Genomic DNA, 20,410 nt, shown 5'->3' with positions numbered 1-20,410 from the left:
AACTACGTTTTGATAACTGGAGTTCTCCCATAAACCAGGAAGGAGTAATAAGATGTGAGAGCAATTGTATTTGGAACACAAAGTTGTGAGTTTTCATGGACACAAGACCAGGTTGCTTCCCTTGGGCTGTAATCACCAACTGCCCTTCTACAGCTTTGTGGCAAAGGGATCCTTTAAGAATCATGAGGCAGAGCTTCCTCAAGCTGTTTACCTCATAAGATTTTGCTGCTGAACGAGGCAGGAGTTTGTACTTTTTTATTTTTTATTTTTTTCCAGTTGTCAGGAAGGATAAGCTGATTACAAAGAAGCCATCTATTTGACATCACTAATATGAATCAGCATCTTAATCCTTAAGACATTCCCACTCAAAGAACTGAAAAAAAGGGGATAGCATTTTGTAAAGTCATTACTTTTCTTCTTCACCCTTCTTATTGGCTCAGAGTTCTGCACTTTGCTTTTCTTCCAGTATGATTTGTGTAAGTGGAGAACAACCCCCTAAATTTTAGCTGACTACTTTTGTTTTTCTCAGTATAGTTTATCCATTTTTATTTTAACAAAAGTCATTAACTATGTATGTGATGTTTGTGATATTAAGAACATTTGCTGAGGCAGAAATGGGAAAGTTTTATGTTGTTACTTGATTGGAACATAATCTGTATAAACTACATTTTGTCTACTCTCAATGTATTTGCATTCTGGCTTTTTAGAACTTAAATAAAAATAAAAATCATGGGACATGCTGGTTCCAGAATAAGAAAGAGATTGTTCCATGAGAAAGTTCTAAGTGCAGACTCCATTTTGTAGGTGAGGACTGGAGTAAGTGATAAAGACCTCTTTTAATAGTATATTCCTGTGAAATTTAAGAATAACAAACGTACTTGGAGTTCAATTTTACTGAGTCTGTTATCCTATCCACCTTTCCACTTGCCTTGACTGCAAATTTGGTCAGTGTGGTGTTACCATTTATCATATGCATACAGTTTAGTCACCTCCCAATGTTAATTTTTGTCACATTAAGTAGGGAAAGAAGAAATGGGCTAAAATACAAATACCAAGTGACAAATGGGAGGAAGATGAATATTTAAAGTCTGGTGGCTAATGAATTCCTTGAGCAATAAAACCCACTTTCTCAGCTTATTACAGAAAGATTTTTATTTTTTAAAAAACTGAATTTTGATATTAACGAACTAACAGAACTAGAGATCATACTCTTATTTCATGTAAGATGTTTATTTTTGTTTTCTTAAAGTTCCAACTGTCAGAGCCCAAAAATGGTAGAAAATTATGAAGCATTTCAAGATAGCACTATTATTGGCAACCTTAATGCTTTAGCTGCAATTTTTATCATAGTTGAATTGCTTTTTAATACATCCAAGCAGAACTTATCTACCTACCAATCTTATGTGCCAACACATTTAGCATTTTAATTGGTGTTGAACAATGTGTGTATTTTGACAGAAGTTTGTAATAGGATTAAAATAAATGATATTTCAAGAGTAAAACAGACATGTCAGACAACTCCAAAGTTAACATTTCTTGCATGTTTGTGTGGAATCCTCAAAAGCTTTCTGCAGTTTCTAATTTTATTCCCTATACAGTAAACTGTAAAATTCAATTGATTTAAGAAAGAACAAAATTATGCTTGTGCTATTAAAGCAAATTTTGAAAATCCCACCTCTGAACTAAACTCAGCAGTGCTGAGCATTGTTTCTACCTGGACAAATTGGACAACTTGTCCAAAACTTCAGCCTATTAATAATGCTGAGCAATGAAATAGGTCAGTGTAGACTTTTATTTCTGTAGGTATTAATTGAAACCTAACAAAAGCACATGAATTTAAATTTTCACAAATTTTTCAAGCCTTGTTTTATCCTTATGGGAGTTTTCTGTTACATAATTGTTAAAGTATTTGATGTCCAAATCATCTCTTATACGTCTGTAACACTTAATTAGCAAAAGCTAATAATGAATAAATTAATAAAACAGTGTTCCTTCATTACATAGTAAAATGGCTATATCCAGGAGACTGAAATTTCAAGTTGCAAAATACTGTGCATCTTTTTATCTAATAGTAGCATCTGACTCTTTGGCAAAGTCTTCAAGCAATTGTGCTGGCTTAACTTTGTACTCTAATGTGCTGGATTGCTAACTGAGTTCCTAATGCTTTTTACTCCTTGACATTTTCTTGTAAATAATATGAACTGGAGGAAATTGTTTGCTCCATAGAAGCAGGAGTAAAAACAGTGATATCGTCAACAGCCACAGGTCAAATGCTATATTCTCCTGTTGCTACCCCTACTCTGAGCGGAAGTCAAAGCTTAGTTAACAACAGAAGATTTGTCTGTGAAATCCTTCCGTACAGACACTCTGCATTTCCTATCATCACTTACTGGGATGGAAACTGGGTTTCTCTATGCAGGGAAGTTTTGTTGACATACATTCATGTCAGCATTATGCTGACATGAAGTACTCCCCCCAAAAAATCACACTATATCACTGATACTGTTATCCTGACCAAACAGAGGTAATGCTGTGCCAACAGAAAAGAACTTTGTTGGCTTTACATATAGCTTGAAATAAGGTTGTATGGATGTATATGTGTGTACATGCTTTTATATATTTATACGTGTATATATACACTTATATACGAGTTGGCAGAAAGATATGTGGTATCATTATATGCTTCTATACTATGGGGTCTGATAATGTAATATGTATATGTGTGTGTGTGTATAGATGAAGAGAGGCCATGCAACACAGATTGCTCTATTCTGGTTCCGCAACAACCTCCCACTCTTGTGAAGCACCAGCCCCTTGTCTGTTGAGACTGGAGCACAAGGACTGCAGTTTTTCTCAGCTTTCTGCAGGGTTTAGGAGAAGGTTATACATATTCTTCAATTCTTTTTGTCCTGGCACAATCTGTCTTTAAGGATTTTCTCTTCAGTAATCTTTTGTTTGTTCTTACTGAGAGGTGGAGTTGAAGATGAATGTGTGTTCTTTTAGCTCGTCTCATTTAAATACAGTGTAACTTGGTAAAGATTTGCCTCATCAGGTTAAGTAGAACAGACAGTTATCTAAGAGAAATCAATTACATATTGTAAAGTATTTTACATAGCTTGAGAAATTAAAGTTAAGAAAAATTACTGTGGTTTGGGTTTCTTAGGATTAAATGTGTCTTCAAGTGGGGAAATTCCTTCACTTGGATTTGTTGAACAGTCTCTTTTTATTGTAAATTCTTTTTGAACAATTCCAATTAATATAATAGACGACTTTGCCAGCCATTTGAATGAGATGGATGAAGTGCTAGCACACATTCTTTAAGACTCTGCTCAATAAATCATACTGTTACCACCTATTGTTTCTTTATAAAGTTCAGTTAAATTCATTTAGCTAGCTGTTGGTCTAAAGCAGAGACTTTCAGTTAGTTTCTTAAGTAGAAGGAAGATACGGGAAGAAGACATGAGCAGACAATCCAGAAGCACAGCTATGATTTCTCTGAGTAAATGCGATGAAGATGCTGTGCTCTCACTCACACTAAGGCAGGTAACCCTGCCTCCTTCCCTCCATGGATTTGTTGCCTTCTGTGACACCCCCAGTCTGCTAAATCAAGTATAGGAAGTTTAATCACATGCTAAATAGAAAGTCCTAGTTTTGTTTGTTTGGTTGGTTTGATCTGGTTTAATTCATTAGTATTTGTAGTATCAAATATAGCAGAATATTCTATTTATAGTGTTAGAAAGGAGGTCTTGTCCATATAGGGTTATTCATCTGACTTCTTTATTTCATTTCTAATATCTATTTCATGTTCCCAGTTTCTGCTACAAGTATTCTTCCTGCCCTCCAATTTTTCCCTGCCCTAGTATGGATAAGAAGTTCATGCAGAGTATTTAATGTTTTTATTAGCACTCTATATGGGTAAAAACAAGTCTTGAAACTTTAGCACTGATTGTAGCTATAAGATGTTCCCTTAGATGTGCACATACATAGTCCAAAGTAATTTGCTTAATTAAAAAAGGCTATTTTATTTTGCAGTTGTGATTAGGGAGAATGTTTCTGTGGTTTCACATTATTTGTCCTCAGTTTTACAAAGCTTCCTGCTGAAGGTGAAGATACACTGAAGATCATTTATTACCCTCCTTTACCTTTATGCCATAGGGTACATATTATTTTCAGTCCCTGTGGTGTAAGTATTTTTATCATCTATAAAAGTGTTTGAATATGGTCTTCCTGAACTGTTATGTTTAGAATTGACTTCCTGGCAGGGAATTTCTCGCCTTTGGAAATTGAACTTTTAATGATTTCTGTCTCTAGTTTGTGTAGGATGTTCATTACTTCTTTTTGTTTTTCAGCATTATTCCTTGCTTTGCTGGGGGAAAACCTCAGTTTAGAAGAAAGGCTGTGGTTTACTTAGACCATGCTTAATGGGTCATGGTTCTCTTATTTCTTTGCAAACTGCATAGCTACAGTACTGAGGTACTCTGAGTATTTCATTTTAGGGGTTTAGTTTATCCAAATCCAGAGGAAGCAGAGCATAACTATTCAGTTTTCAGTTTATTGGATCAGACTCTGACTGTGCAGGGAACTGTTGACATTAGAAATTAACATCAATAGCAGAAAACGAGCAAACTCAGAAAATTACTTTTTGTGTCCTTATGTAAAGCTTAGGTATTACTGCTAATCTAAGAGTTTAGAAAAATCTTGGAGAAATATGACTTGTTTCTACCTGTATGTACCCAAATATTTATGGACTCTGTGATTTTTTTGTTAGGCAATTTTATTTAATTTTTATATTTCTTAGAGAAAACAACCCTTGGTTTTGGTTCTTTTTCCATATTCTCTTGACAAGAAAGGAATATGGAACAAATTGTTGTGTTCTAGGTTCTATACACATGGAGTTGCAAAATATTCAGTACACTGGATGTGCATAGTTGTTCAGTGTTTTCTCAGAGAAGCAGTAATGGCAAATAAAACTTAAGGGAAAAAGCTGGCGCAGCAAAACAACATAGCCAGTTTCTCTATAAGTATTTGAACGAATACTTGTACAATATCATTTCTTATCATAAAACTCTCTATTCAGATGTGCTTGTGAACAGAAATGTTTAGTATTTTATGCTATCACAGCAATGCTAAATTTAACATACCTGTAAGAAAATATAAAATAAATCTTATTAGTCAGATCATAGCTAAAAGGGCATCAGGATTTCAGCATCAGGATTTCACTTAATTTTGCACTTGTATTTTTATAAACAACTTAGCAGTTAGCTTTTATTGTACTGTATTGACCTCTTGACCTCTATAAATTCAGCTAGCTTCAAAATGACTACATTATTTGCACAACTAAGAAACTGCTGTCAGTGAAAATGTGTGTTTTGCTAAGGACTAGTGTTGCTTGGTATGTTGGCTGTGTGTTTGTATCCTGATACCACTGACAATCATGACTGGGTTTTACATTAAAGTATATGTTATCATCCGTGATAATACTTGTGGGAGAGAGGAGACTGAATATTTCCTTCTCAGACTGGATGAGAGGCATTTACAGTAAGTATTTTCAATTCAAATGTTTGGGTTCTTTTAGCTTGGACATTCTTTTAAGAACTAGAGAAGACTAAGATGTATAAGAAACTCTGAAAGACTGAATGAAATGTGAAATTCTGCATTTTAAGTTGCTATGAAAGTGTTCTGCTCAAACTAAAGTGTTTGCTTGAACTATTTAAAGACATACTGTATAGTTTGTATATTATCGCTTGAATGCAAAACTTCAATGAAAGTTTGCAAATAAAATATATTAGAAACAACTTTATCAGATAACAAGAGGCAGAAAACTGCACTTTGGCACATGGCAATTTTTTGACATGCATAATGTTGATTCATGTGCGTGCGAGAGAAGAGAGGAAATGAAGAGTACTGTCATCAGCTGAAAGTACAGGGAAGTTTTCTGCAACAGAAACTGATAAAACAGATTGTAATTTAGCATAAGCAGTGTTAGCCTAACAGATCAGAGAACTCTATTTTATGTGAATCATTTATTCATTGGAAAAAATAATAATTTCAAAAGAGTAGAAACTATCTGTGTATAATTATGACCAACAGAGAGAGAGAGATTCCCCAAATGGTTGAATTTAGCATATCTACAGTGAAACATTTTAGTTTGAGGGTGGGTTCACAAGATGGAGGAAAAAGCAGTGATAACAATAGTATCTAGTACAATAGTGTAGTACTTCTCTTAAGAAACTTTCCATGATTTAAAAAATAAAAAACACAGGAAGTCAAGGTCTGGTAAGATGGGAGACTACACTGTTTTGTCTTTGCTCGTTGGTCTGTTTGAGCTTAATGCCCTACTTATGACTAATTGTTTGTAGTTGTTTTAATCGCAGTATCAGAAATGTTTTAGTATTAGTAGGCAAATGTACCATGTGTTCAAAATTTAAAGGATTATTTTGAAAAAGCATACCATGCCAAATTTTTGTGAGTCATTAGGAAGCTTACCAATGTCACTTTTTCATATAAGCCCATCTTAATTATAAGATCATTAGGATATTCATTTGGAAGCAGTTGTGTATGTTTTCTGAATTCAAAGCTCTTAGAAGATTGAAGACTAATGATTTTCAGTTGAGTGACATAGACTTGAATTTTTTCATATTTTTTCCTTTAGGGAACTTGGTTCTCTATAAATAGAACAGTTCAGGCATCTTGATAAATGGATGCATTTTACTCAAATTCTATTCTTACACATCAAGAAGTGAAGGGAGATCGGGACACAGTGTTTGTTTCTGTCTGATCTGTGAACGTCTCATAGGAAAACATTTGGGATTATGCAGAGGTGATAGGGTTATGTGTAAGGATTTTTCACAAATTGATTAAGTACCACCCACAGAGTTTTGGGCAATTTTGCTTGACAGAAAACAAAGATGAGCAATTATGGTTTGTTGTTTATGACATCATTTATAAGCTAAATTTAATTTTCTATTGAACATCCGCTTGGTAATGTCATGGTAATAACTTCCTGTTGATTAATTAAATCTGCTCCTTCTCCTCCTTGTTTGTAACTCACATGAAGTTGCCCAAATGTGACTATTTTATTACTAACGGGCTGTGGATGAAAACGCAGTACACATTTAAATTTTCTTTTTAGTTTGCTCAGAAGTAACAATTTGAAATTGTTGCCTTATTCAAATTTATGCCCTCAAAATAAGCTACATCTCTGATGTCTTCCAGAATGGCTATTTTTTTTTTAGTTATGAGGCATTTTTGCAACATTGCTGGCAATATACGGAATTATTGTTTATGAATTGGTAGTATTTAAAGTACTTTAGAAAGGGGCTAATTTGAAGGAAAGGGAACACCTAATTCTTGAAACAATTTTAGTAAATTAGAATGTTGAATAGTTCTTTATGTTCTTTATGTTCTTTAAAAACTTTTATATAAAAAGATTATACCAAATGAACTGATAGGTATCAAAAAGTAAAGGAAGTTATTGAGACTAGCGTCACCAGTCTACAACCAGGTTTTGACATGAGTGTTGCATTAGATTTCAGCAGCTCTGTCCCCTTCACTGAGCTGGGGATAAATTTGATTAACAGAAAAGGTTTAAGTGTCAACCAGACACCTCCTGAATGTAACAGCTTAGTTGATGCCTGCCAGCATTTAAAAATCTCTACAAATTCCCAGAATATGATAAAAGTATTAACCATTTTGTCACAACTTAAGTAAGATGAACATTTGAAGCCATTTTATTTCTTTTCTCTCCTACTAATTTTGGAAGTTCAATTATTTGTTTATCTGTATTTGATCCTTTTAGGCCTGACAGACGCTGAGGCCTTTGCTTTATTCATATAAGCACTTCCATATCACTTTGTCCACGTATGCTTCTGAGTTCATATAATAGAAGAATCACAATTTCTTGTCTAATTCACTAAATTACAGTTAGGTTTTTCCGGTACTGTGACTTGGCAATGTTGGTGGCAATTACTGAGCTATAAAGCATTATTCACAACCTATTTGTCTGGTACATTGAATTTTGGATTGGTTTTACTGTAGGAAAGAATGTTTGGTGAGATTTTCAGTAGCTTAGTGTTTGCCCTGTTTACCTGAATTGACAACTTTCCTTCTTGGCTTAGAAGAATCCATTTAGGTTGGCTTTAATAGCAAAATTTGTCATCAGTTTGTGGGAGCTTAAATGAAATCTCTATTTTCTGTCTGAAGTATATCTGGCTTTTTTGAAAAGAACCTGAGAAACACATTTCAGAGTAGAGCTGTTTTTAGAAGAACATGTCAATGTCTAATATCTTCAGATTGTTTTGCTCTCCTTCTGCATTAATTTAAACTAATTGTAAATCTTAATACTTTAAATCACAGCATTTTTTAAAATTTGACTTGCTAGTAAAAAGAAAAGCCCTGCTAGACAGACGGTGGATGTAACTTGTCTCAGTTCTCACTCTCATTGATGTAAGAGGCACAACCCCAGCACTCAGGTAAAAAAGATTTTGGAGAATCAGCATGTTGAGTCCAGAGAACAGAGCATGTAGCTAGTCAGGACTGCAGGATGGCACTGAAGATACAGAAATAGTATTGTGGATAGCGCAGCGGTATAAGTTCCTGATAATATTGGTGTCATTTAGAATTATTTATATTAAAACCATAATATTATCATATTTCATACATCAGTCTGTGATCCTACCTGATTCATAGGCAGGATCTACTACAGAGAAAATTTTCTTGACAGAGAATTGTCTGACTTGTTTCTAAATCCCTCCTGTCCCTGCCTCGGTGACTCATCAACATGCATTGGTAATCTTATAAAGGTTTGCCACTAATTCTGCCTAGCAGTTTATCTTCTACAAGATTATTATAAAGAATTAGAAGAACGTTTTTTTAATGGCTCACACTGGTTTTAAGACTTGCATTTGAAAAATCTATTCAGCTTTACAACATAAATATTTTGGGTACGTTGTAAAGAGTGTGTATTTTAAATACATCAGAAAAGATTAAAACATCCTCTTTTCACTGCTAATGGATACTTTCATCAGCTGTCAAGACATTTCAGAGAAACTGTAAAACTGTAACCACGTATTTTGTAATGGTTGCAGGTATTGCAATTATAATTACAGATAATAAAATTGGATTGCCTCAAGTTTATTTCAGTTTTGGTTTATTTTTATACTGTCTAAAGCTAGAAGAAGTTTTCAGAGAAATCACAAAAAAACATTAATAAATCAGGTAAAGTTGTTGTGAAGAACCGTATAGTGAATTAGTGATGATTTAACCTATCCTGACTCAAAAGTGCTTTTAAGAACTTAAAGGCACAAATAAGAACTGAAGTGATTGGGAAGATCATGCTCTTTCACTTACCTTGAAGCAATGTTTATACATCAAAGTTATTTCTCTCTTAACTTGGCATTGTGTGTGTCTTTTCTCTATGTTGTTTTCTCCTCCTATTTCCTGAAGGAATCAGTTTCTCAAAAAGTAATGCAACTGAGTGAACAACTAAAAATTACTTATTAAAAACTACTTATTTTTTATTATTATAAAAGTGCAAGATAACTCATTAAAAAAAAAAAAAAAAGTTTTATACTATGAAGTTGGTCATATAAGGGTTTTTCATCCATATGACTGCTGTGAATGAATTTGTAAACTAGAGCCATCTTTGTAAAGAAAACTCCAGTCACCAATAGTATTTATTTGAAGTTTAATTCAAGTTCTAGTAGTAAAGCGTCTAGTTCCTCAGTCACGTACCTGAAACTTGCTCAAGTTGAAATTGTTCATAAAGACCGCTGAGATTTTTCAGTACACTTTGTATGCTTATTGCCTCATTCATCATGGCTGAAATTCCCTCTTAGGTCAGAAGGAATTGAAGTGTTATGAATTGGACCTGGTACAAGAAGCAAATCTGAAGACCCTTGTGTGTGTATACATGTGTAAAGATTTTTTTAAAAAATTAAAAACAGATCTTTCTGCCTATTTTCTTGTATGGTTTTAATTAAATGAAAGCAAGGGCAACTGAATCTTCAAATGGTGTTTCTGTATTATAGGATGATGTCAGCCACGAAGATTTGCAGTATCCCCCTGCTTCAGTCTTGGCAACAAGTTCAAAGAGGAAGTCAGAGGATGAGAGCGAATCAGCTATGCATAATGTGGACAAGCAAATAGACATCTCCCCATCTCTGGGTAATGCTTTGGAGAACATTGTGGAACAGCTGGATGTTTTGACTCTAGTAAGTATGCAATAACAGAAAACACTTCCAGTGGAAAATGATAATGTCAGTGGTAAAAAAAAATAAAATCCAGGAACCATGCTCATAAGTCAGAATATTAAAGTCTATTGAGTTATTTTGGATAGTTATATAGTCAAATGACTCTTGTTTTTTTTTGCCCTTCAGCAGATACTGATTGCATGTATTGTGTTCCCTAAAGTGAAAGCTTCCTGCTGCATAATCATAAACATTATTGTTGTGTTTTTAACTCTGGAGGAAACGAGTCACTATATTTCAATAGCAAGATCTAGTGTGGATTTACCAGAAGCCAGTTGTTGAGTTGACATTGTCAGATTCCAGCTTGAACAGTCATGCATTAGCAGGGGATGAACAAAGTAAATTGTCAATGCACCGTTAAATCCTTTTTCAAACCCAGTGCTCAAGGTATTGGCTTAGGTAGGAATCTATGCAGTGGAATAATTCCAAGTGTCAGTGAAACAGCACAAATATTAGTCTCAGTCAGTGACTGAGTCACTTGCTTGCAAATGCTTAATACTTCTTTTTAAATAATCCAAATTAAGCCAATTTATATATTAAAACACTATTTTATAGTCTAGAATATATTAACATTAATCATTAAAGGGGAGTGGCTAAGATTTTTTTGCATTCTTCTGCAATATATATGTTAACCTAAGTAATAAGTTTTGGAAAGTAGAGAGTCAAGTCATCATTGAAAATTCTTTGGGAAGTAAGTTGGATTGAAAAGAAACTCAGGAACCTACCTTTCTTGAGGAAGATAGTCTCTTGGAGAATGCCTTTTTTTAATTTTTTAATTTTTGTATTTATATGCTTTTATGTTTTTATTTATTTATGTTTATATGCTTTTTATAATTTTTCATGCTTTTTTTGATATCTTAGAAGGGTTTTTTTAGTTTTTTGGAAGACATCATTTGGGGCCACCATTTATGTCTGTTTTTATATTGAAATATGGATGCAACTTCCATGTAGTATTTCTGAGTAATTTATACATACATACATATACAGAGTCACAGGGAAAATATTTTGTAAAAACAATTTAAAACTTTTAGATAGTCTTTGTAGATACAAATCCATCATTTTTAAATATGATTGTAAATAGAGGAATAGCTAAGGCACAGCCACATTAGACTATTTTTCTTGTTGAGTTAAAATTATTTTTCTTATGTTACTATGTTGCACACTTCTATAATACTGCTTGAGTAATATTAAAAATACTGCGTGAGTAGTATTAAAAAAAACCTGCTACTGTCCTCTTCATGCAGACAATTTCAATCCTGGAACAACGGCTGACTTTGACTGAAGATAAACTGAAAGAATGCTTAGAAAATCAGCAAAAAATTTTACTTCAGGGAAGACAGGAAGAATAAAAGATGAAAATTAACTGTATTGATGAGTATGTTTTGTATATTCACAAGGAAACAATAAATGTTGCTTCATTGGATTTCACTATAATTGGGAAAAAAAATCCTTTTCTAACTATTGATCTAAAAAAAATGAAAAAATACGTATGACATTTTAAACATTAGTATCAAGCAGATAGTCTGGTTATACATTTAATAAAGTGTAGCCCAGATGAAATTAATATTTTGTAAAATCATTCCCAATGAAAGTTACATGATTCTTATTTTAACCCAGTAAAATCTTTAACTAAAACTAAACAACAAGCTATATCTTTTTAGATGAACAGCGATCACTGTGGAAGTGCACTAGGCAGGTTTTTCAGCTCAGGTAAGGGCTATGAAAATAAAACTCTTTGTACCAAGGCAATATTACTCTAGCACCTAAATTAAATTCGGTCTAATTAGCCCTGACTGCTTAAATGCCAGAGGTTTTCTTTTTCCCTTACGTACTGTCAAATATTTTACCAAAAACTCATAACAGTTACTGCTCATATTCTAAATATTTTAGTGATGTTTGTGAGAAGATTTAGTGTAATAACTTTTAGTTAAAAATATGAAAATGAAGTCACTTAAGCTTTGAAACAATAAGGGGATCTGTGTGAATTCAGCTGCAAGACATGCAGTCGAGCACTTCCACCAGAATTCAGTTTTTATATTTAGAAGGTACATTTCTGAGGAATATATCTGAACCAAACACATAATGATGCAAAGTTTATATCAGAAATATAAAATATCCTCATCCTCCAGGGACTTCCACAGGTGCTCAAATTTCACATGCTATGAATTCCCCCCATAGCTTAATGCGTTACAAATTAAGTTACAAATCTGTAAAGATGTCGTGTGATTCAGTTTGAAAAGTATAATGAATTTTGGTTTTATTTGTAATAAAAATGTGGTTTTTAGAAAGACATAATTGTCTTTCTAAATTTTCAATTTAAAATTTTCTAAATTTTCAATTGTCATATTGTCCTTTAAAAGAGAACATCTCTGCTTCTTTATGTCTCCCTATTTATTTTTAATGGCAATTGCAGAATATCTCTTGTATATCCATAATCACAAGTAGATAGTCATCTCTTTCTGCAACTTCCCATCTTGTATGTTGAAAAATAGGACACTTGAAATGGGGGGAGCATTTTAATCCAATTCTCCAACTGACTGTATATAGATAAAGCCCATTTCTTGGGCTGAGCCTCATTAACATCAACAGAGTTCAGCTTAAGTACAGGAGTGCTGTGCAAATGCCATTGCAGATGGAGCTAAAGTAACTAGCAGCCAAATGTTCTTTTATAACTTTTCGTTTTCTCTTATAGTAATTGCCTTTGGGTAGCCAGAAATCACCTCAGTTGATTAGTAAGCCCTGAATTTTGCCACCAAGTGCTGTTTATTTTCAGCTCAATCTTAAGTAGTGCTGTTTATTGAGAAGAAACAGCCTCGTAGAAGTTTCTCAGATATAACTATTTCTATGTAACATCCTAAGCACAGATTAATTTTTTGGTTTTTATTTTTTGTGTGAAAAGATGGCCTTACATATTCAATTGTGTACAGCCTGACCTTTGATTATGCAATTTTTTATAATGCTATATAATGCATACTTATGTAAATACTGCCTTTTAGATCAGATGTACTTTGTGTTTTGCATTTGGAAATACTCTTGTGTCTTGGCCTTTTCTTAGTTTCATTAGAGGACACAAAACCATGTAGCTATTAAAAACTCGGGCTTATTTCTTGTTTTCTTTGTGCTACTCATATATGGACTATACTTTCTTGTTGTTGTTCAGCTTTTCAGGATTATTTATCAGCAATATTCAGAAATATTTTTTTAAAAAATCTTTATTTTTTAATAAAATCTCTGCTGATGTCTTTCTCTTTGCCTTAGCTACAGTTACTAATTCTTCTTCCTTTGCAGTACCTACTTATCGAGAGCATTTAATACTTAATGCAATTTTTTCCTCTGTTGTTTGTGAACCTGGTCAACTAGCATAACACTTCCAAATTAAGGTATGTTCTTGTCATTTGATCAGGTAGTCTGTTGACAGTGAAACTCTCAGCATGCATGACACCTGGCATGTCTGTATAATTAGAGGTGGTGGTTTGAGAAAGTGTTTTGGAAAACTAGTTCCTGGAGGCAAATGTAACTGAATAACTCCCAATCTTTGGGGGTTTGCTGTTTATTGCTTTTATGCTTGTAAGATAATAATTCAGTGTTTCCTTGTCATAATCATGAGAAACAAACTGTAGGCTTAAATTCTGATTAAACTTATCATCTGTCTAGAAAAACTGGGGTAGATTAAGTTTGTCTAGCCATTTTGGGATTGCCTGAGTAAATCCCTGTAGCATGAGGGATTCCAGAAATACAAATTGCCATCTTTATTTATAAATAAATATGCTGTACTATTTTTAAGGTAATTTTTTTTTCTACTTTTTTTTTTTTTTTCCTTCCTAGAAGTCTTATTACAGGGTTGCTGAGTTATTTTAATTGCCATATCACAGCAAAAAAACACTGAACAAGGGTAGCTGGGATCAGAATGTGTTTCCAAGGACATAGCTTTATGTAAACTGTTTACGCTGTAAGACTTGTAAAAATCTGAAATTCTGTACTCTCTGCCCCAAACAATTAATGAATATGTATGTTCACATTGGATCCAGGAACAGTATGTTTTTGTCAGAGTGCCCCCTCAGGGACTTTTGCACGCTTCAGATGCATAATACAATTGAAGCCGTTTCTTTGTGAGAAAATAGGTTAATGACTTGCCAAAAGGCAGATGTTAATTGGAAAAAGTGCAGACAAGTCCTTTTCTTTACAATGTATATGGATTGCATTTGTTATGACTTGCATCCAAGAACAGGTGCAATTTCAATTGACTCAGCTAACAGGATATGCTGAGTGCACTCCTCACCAATTTTACCATAAATTTTAAATACAGCAGAAAAATATACTTTCTAAACTAGTCAGTGAATGATAAGCTGCATTTATTACCTCTGTTATAGAACATATTTACAACTTATTATTGTACTTAAGCGTCCTAATAATACAAAAAACAGGCCCTTGTTTATTCAACAGTGCTGAAGGATTTTATTGGTGAGCATTGAGGAATCTTATACAAGATAAAATGTGTCTCCCCTTCCAAAATATTTCTTACCTAATAGAGTCAGCAGTTCTAGATGAAGTACCACGGGTGTTACTGTAACTGGAAATTGAAGCAGAAAAATTGCTTATTTTCATTAATGCATTTCCTGCCACAAAGTCACACAATCAGATTGAGCTCTTTACCCGGCCTCCTTTCATGTTCCCTGTCTTAAGAAGCAAAAAATAATAAAACAAAAAAAAGCAAAAAAAAAAAAAAAAGCAAAAACCAAAACCACTTGGGTGTGGCAGGTTGAAAGACCTACTGTTTGATAGTTTAATCATTTAATTCTGGGGTCTATGGGAATTGCTAGGCTACTCGTACAAGACCAACGAAGTAAGGACTTTGTTTAGATCCATGTTCCTAACCTAACCTAACCTAACCTAACCTAACCTAACCTAACCTAACCTAACCTAACCTAACCTTCATGTGCCTAACCTAACCTCCTTGAAAAGTTACTCTTGCCTAAGGAGTGCTGGCTGTGAAATGGGATGGCTGCCCAGGAAGCTGCTGAATCAGCTTCACCTTGGAGAGCCCAGCAGCCTCAGAATTAAAGCTCTGTTCTGTGGTGAAGCAGCTGGGTTTGGGCCTCTGCTCCAAAGCCAGCAGAAATACGGCCTTTCACATGAGGTGGGTGAGCTTAGATTTCCAACCAGTGAAGAAAGACGCTGGTAAAAGGGAATATGTACATTTTTAAGAAGTCTTGATCCAGGTTACGTTTTGTTCAAGGCCAAATTCAATAGACACGCTGACTAGATCAAGACCTACAGTCTAGACCAGTGCAGGAACATCCAGATAAGAATCCCTCAGAAGCTCCAGCATTACTGGTTATACTGTCTGCTGGTGGCTGGGGGTCACACCTTTTTCACATGGATGTATCACAGCCGTGGGCATCAGTGAACACCTGCAGAGACAGGGGTGGGCTGGGAAGAAAAGCTGAGGCTACCAATGCCACCTAAATGAAGGATTCTGTGACTGAGAGTAGTAGTTAGATCTGTAAGTACTTTTATGGCTTGAGCCCTTACAGACCAGGATAAAAGGGTGAAACTCTGCTTCTCTTCAAAGCTGCTAAAGAGGAAGCAATTGCCAGGAGATGAAGAAAAGACATCTATTAGCTATCTTTTTCATGCTTTTGTGCTTTGTATTGTAATGAAACAGTACCTCTGTCTCAAGCTTTTTCCTCCTCCTAATCCCTGGAGGAAATCCCTGCTCCTTTTAAAGAGAAAAAACACTAGAACAGAAGGAAAGTAGCAAGAACTACTAGTCTCCATGGCACAGGATTTCACTTGAAGCTTTTTCTGGCCGCTGTGATGGAAGCCAAAGGCCTGTGGTGCTCATGCCAGTGTCTGTATTGAACGTCAGTTCTGTCGTAAGATTAATCATTCAGAAGCACAGCATGTTTGCAGTGGTCTGCTGTTTACTGGGGCTTCCTGAACAACTGTCACAGGAACAGAAGTCTGGGAGGTTCAAAGCAGTAAAATCCTGTCTCTGATTTCTTTTGAGAAAGATTCAGGTGAGCCATATGCAAAGGGCTCTGCTGCTTCACGCTGCCTTTCTTGTTCACATCTCTCAAAATGAAACATTTAAGATGCAATACACTTGGGTGGTGAAAAGGACAGAATGCTCCTAGCAGCAATTCTTCCTCATGAGAGCACTTGTCTAACATTTTTTAATCATTCTTTTTATAATTATTTTCATCCTGTGATACATGCTGGGAGCACAAGACCTGGTACATTTACTAAAGCCTAAAAAGAGCAACTTGAAAGCAAAAGAAGAGACAATGGTTGTTTCAGACTATGACCGGTTTCTGCACTGATTGCAGGGGGTGTTCTGTTAAAGCTAAACGATGCTACACCTATAATTTGATGCTGGTACAAAAGCAGGAGTTAGCTCTTAGTATGCAAGACTTGAAATTTTGTGTACTTCACAAGACCAGCTTTCAATTCTAAGAAAATTTCATAAGTGCAATAAGATACCATTAACTTTTCAGTTAAGCAGTGAGTGCAATCAGGCATAGTAGATTATAATATTTAATTGTACGTAACCATACCGAGTGGTTTCAGACTGCACTGATGTCTCTGCACAGCTTCATTGCTAAAACACTATGAGCTTTTGTGCAGCTTCTGCAATCTATTCAGCATAGACCCAGCCTATAAATAGCCACATTATTGAGAGGCTGTAAGAGGTTCATTAGAAAAGTTGTCGCAGCCATGCTGTGCTGATCTGGTAGCTACCGAACAGCTGAAGCACACGGGTAGCACCCAGCACGAAGCTGCCCCCCAGCTGCCCATCCAAGCTATCCTCCCAGTCACCCTGGGTGCAGTGCTCACAACGTGCACTGCACATCTCACCAGGTCCAGGCACATGTGTTGCTCTCCAGATGAAAGCAGGGTACGCAGCAGCTTGTGGTCACGCCGGCCAGGTCCCAGCACAGAGCCAGGATGCCGCCAGGGCGGGTGCCTGGGGCCGGGGCCGCAGGACATCCTGCAGGCCATACCTACCCGGCAGCACGATTAGTCACCGTCTCGAAATCGCACACAGGCATCAGGACGCTGCTGACTCAATAGGAAGTCGCTGGCTGAAATCAATGGGACTTCTCACACACTTGAAGTTACATGCTGAAAGCGTCTTAATCTTGTATGCTATATTCACATAACGGAGGGACAGAGAAAGAAAATGTCAGTAGGAACCGAGGGCTATTTTTTTCTGAAGCTACATGGCAAACAAATATAGCCATGAGAACCTGACTTTCGGTTAGTCTCAAGGGGTACTTTGCTATTTGTTGCACAGCTGTCTGAGGTAGAGCCTCCCGGGTCTGGCCCTGGAAGTCAGGTAAATGAAAAGTGTGTAGGACAAAGTCCTGACTGCACACAGACCTTATCCTCAAGCCTTCTGGATATTCCTTAGGAAGAGATGCTGAAATGCAAGGCTTCCAGTGTCATTCAAAACTATGAAAGAAGAAATATATATCACTCATTTTGTCTTTTTTATTCCTTTTAGAAAGAAAAATGCCCTTAGCTACTCAGCTGCTACAACTCGTGTATGTGTTTTCCACATTTCTCCCCCATTTCTCTGAACGATCAAGTTAATCATTTCAAAGTGAGAGAGTTATGCCCTTGTTACAGAACCTGAGTACTGGGGAGGGAATAATCCATGTTTATTTCTGTGTAATGGATTTGGGAGGAACAGGGAGATATATAAAACTATGTGTAATATTTGAAAAATGCTGTTTAGGATGGAAAAATTATGGATGCAATAAGATCACCCTATTCGCACCCAGCATCTCACAAATCTATATACATTTGTATACATTACAGAGTAGCAGCTGAGCCTTTAGCCCTCCTTGGGAAAACAAATCCAGACTGAAACACCCAAGGTCTCATTTTTAAGATTTTCCCAATATAAAGAATCACATACAGAAATATATGTAACGTAGCTCGTTAGCAGTAGCTCTGACACACCCACTTTCCTTGTATTTATTTATTAGAGGAACAATGATGCCATAATAAACACTGGCTGGGAGCTTTCCAACAGAACAGGTTTTTGTCAGCGAATGCTGATTTGTCGTAAGCAAAATGTTTCGCAGAAACGTATCTGTTTGGATGAACTTCCGCTGAAACACAGGCAGGTTTCCATCGCAAGCCCGCCTGATTTCCTGCCAGCTTGCCTGGCAGCTCTCCAGGCTCCACGGATCCGGGACAGCTCTGCATTAAACCTGGGATTCTTCCTGGTTTCTTTTTCTTTTCTCTTTTGTAATTAGAGGGAAAAGGTCTTGGAAGAAATACACATTGGCCCTGCCTGGCTTTTTCTGATTGTTCAGAAGTAGGTGTGGGGTTTTTGTTGTTTTTTACAGTGATGACATCGCACAGCCCATCTTGGCTCGTTGCATGGGAGAGCCAGAATAGCTTTCCTCCCTGCTAGAGGTTAAACTGCCCTGGAAGTGAAATAGATTTCATGCCATACTGAGCTTCATTTCTGAGCACTTTCAGGAGACCTCCCGGTGCCAATATTGTCTACTCCTCCCTATTTTCTAAAATACTTAATTGCACTGCGGTCTCTCTGAAGCAGCAGTACCCTTCAGCGCTGTCTCCTTCGCTTGCTTCTCTTCAAGCAGTTTCTAGTGCAGAGGCTGCATCAAACTCTCAGGTGTCTTCTGGACACTTGTGGCTGCTGGGCATTGCTGTGGACATTGGGTGGTTTCATGGTACCTTAGGCACTGAGATCTATTTTAGAAACCTGCTTTGGCAGCCGGCTGCTTGTGCTTTGGCTCTGCTGCTGCTTCCTGCTTTATCTGCCCCATCTTCACTTGGAGACAGAATATTTCCCTGCACTTAACTCTGAATCACCTGGGGGGTGGCGGTTGTTTCATTTTTCTCTTTAAAGTGGGGTTATCCGAGGGCAGGATGTTGTGCAGGCGTGTGCCCAGCATCCTGGGTGCTCACGTGAAGCACAGTGGGGATGTCGGGCGGCTTCTCTCTCACCTCAGGGCTCGGGCTGTAGGCAGTCAGCTTTATCTGCCTCTGTAATCCAGACTCACAGCTTCTAGCAAGCTCCTAATGATTTTTTTTTTTTTTCCTCCTGCCTATAAGTTTCATCAGTTGCTAATTTGTCTGTGCACTTGGGTTAAATTGGTCAAAACTGAGAAGACCCCAGCCTCTGATAATTAGGTTGAACAGTCTTCCCAAATATACTCACAACCTCTGCCTCCTTCTGCACGAATACCTCGTCCCTTCCTATACTGCCTGTCCTGACGTAGCCCATCAGTTCTTTGCTTATCTCTTCCTCTCTCTGTTCTTACCCTCTCTTCTCTCCCATCCTTTTCCTTTAAAAAAATATTTTTCAGCCTACAATTAATGTACTTGGCTGAAGTCTCATTGGGCATATCAGGAAATTTTCCGGATCGCTCATGGGTGGAGTTTCCCAAAAGCATCAATCTGGTATTAGTGTTGTATAAACAACGGGCCTGCCAAACTCCAGACAGTGTGAGGCAGCCTCAAAATGTTGTGCCCCATTGCAGACTTCCACTTTGTGGATTACCTCCCACAGCAGAGACACCATGGTCTCTGCAGTCACACAGCAAGGAATGACCACGAGCATAACCAGAGCAGAGGCAGGGATGGATCTGGCTCTTGTTCTCTCTTTTCTTTCAGCACCATCAGCACTGCTTGGTTGCTGCCCGTCCAAGGGCCTGTGAAGAAGTCATGGCTGCTAACGTGGTTAAAAGTGCAGGCACATTTTCAAAGTTGGGTGTAAATTGCCCGGCTCATTTTTGCCACCTGTCGTGGGATAATAAGATGTGCAATAACGACATTGTGTGCAGCACCTATGGGATAGAGTTTAAATTGGTACATTGTCTGCAGAAGAACTGTAAATAAATATTACAGCTTATACAGCACTGGTATGGCTTGACATACAGAATTACTTAGCTCATTTGGGAGACCTTGGTCGTGGTTGTGAAAGCAGTGGGCAAGAGCTCCTACAATTATCTAAACCACAGACTAGGAGTGCCACAGATAACCATCATTTCCTACATTTCTTTTTGAAAGAGGCTGTTCCCACAAATTTCTTGAACTTTAACTGCCTTAACTGAAATTTTCCATTTTTGGTACCCATTTCAGGATGAAATTTTCAGGACATTTTCAGGTTTTTCAGAGAA

General features: G+C 36.5%; 1 protein-coding gene across 1 annotated transcript in view; it reads left to right on the top strand.

Moving 5' to 3' along the window:
• POC1B (POC1 centriolar protein B) overlaps positions 1–13,504 on the top strand; it is a 50,433-nt gene extending 36,929 nt beyond the window's left edge. The window contains exons 11-12 of the mRNA XM_068667870.1: positions 10,029–10,211; positions 11,492–13,504. Coding sequence (XP_068523971.1) covers positions 10,029–10,211; positions 11,492–11,596 — 288 coding nt within the window. The 3' untranslated portion in view covers positions 11,597–13,504. The remainder of the gene's footprint in view (positions 1–10,028; positions 10,212–11,491) is intronic.
• The last annotated feature ends 6,906 nt before the right edge of the window (positions 13,505–20,410 follow it).

This window comes from Anas acuta, chromosome 1 (genome assembly GCF_963932015.1).
Source record: "Anas acuta chromosome 1, bAnaAcu1.1, whole genome shotgun sequence".
Lineage (NCBI taxonomy): Eukaryota > Metazoa > Chordata > Aves > Anseriformes > Anatidae > Anas > Anas acuta.
This window is presented reverse-complemented; position numbering and strand designations above follow the sequence as displayed.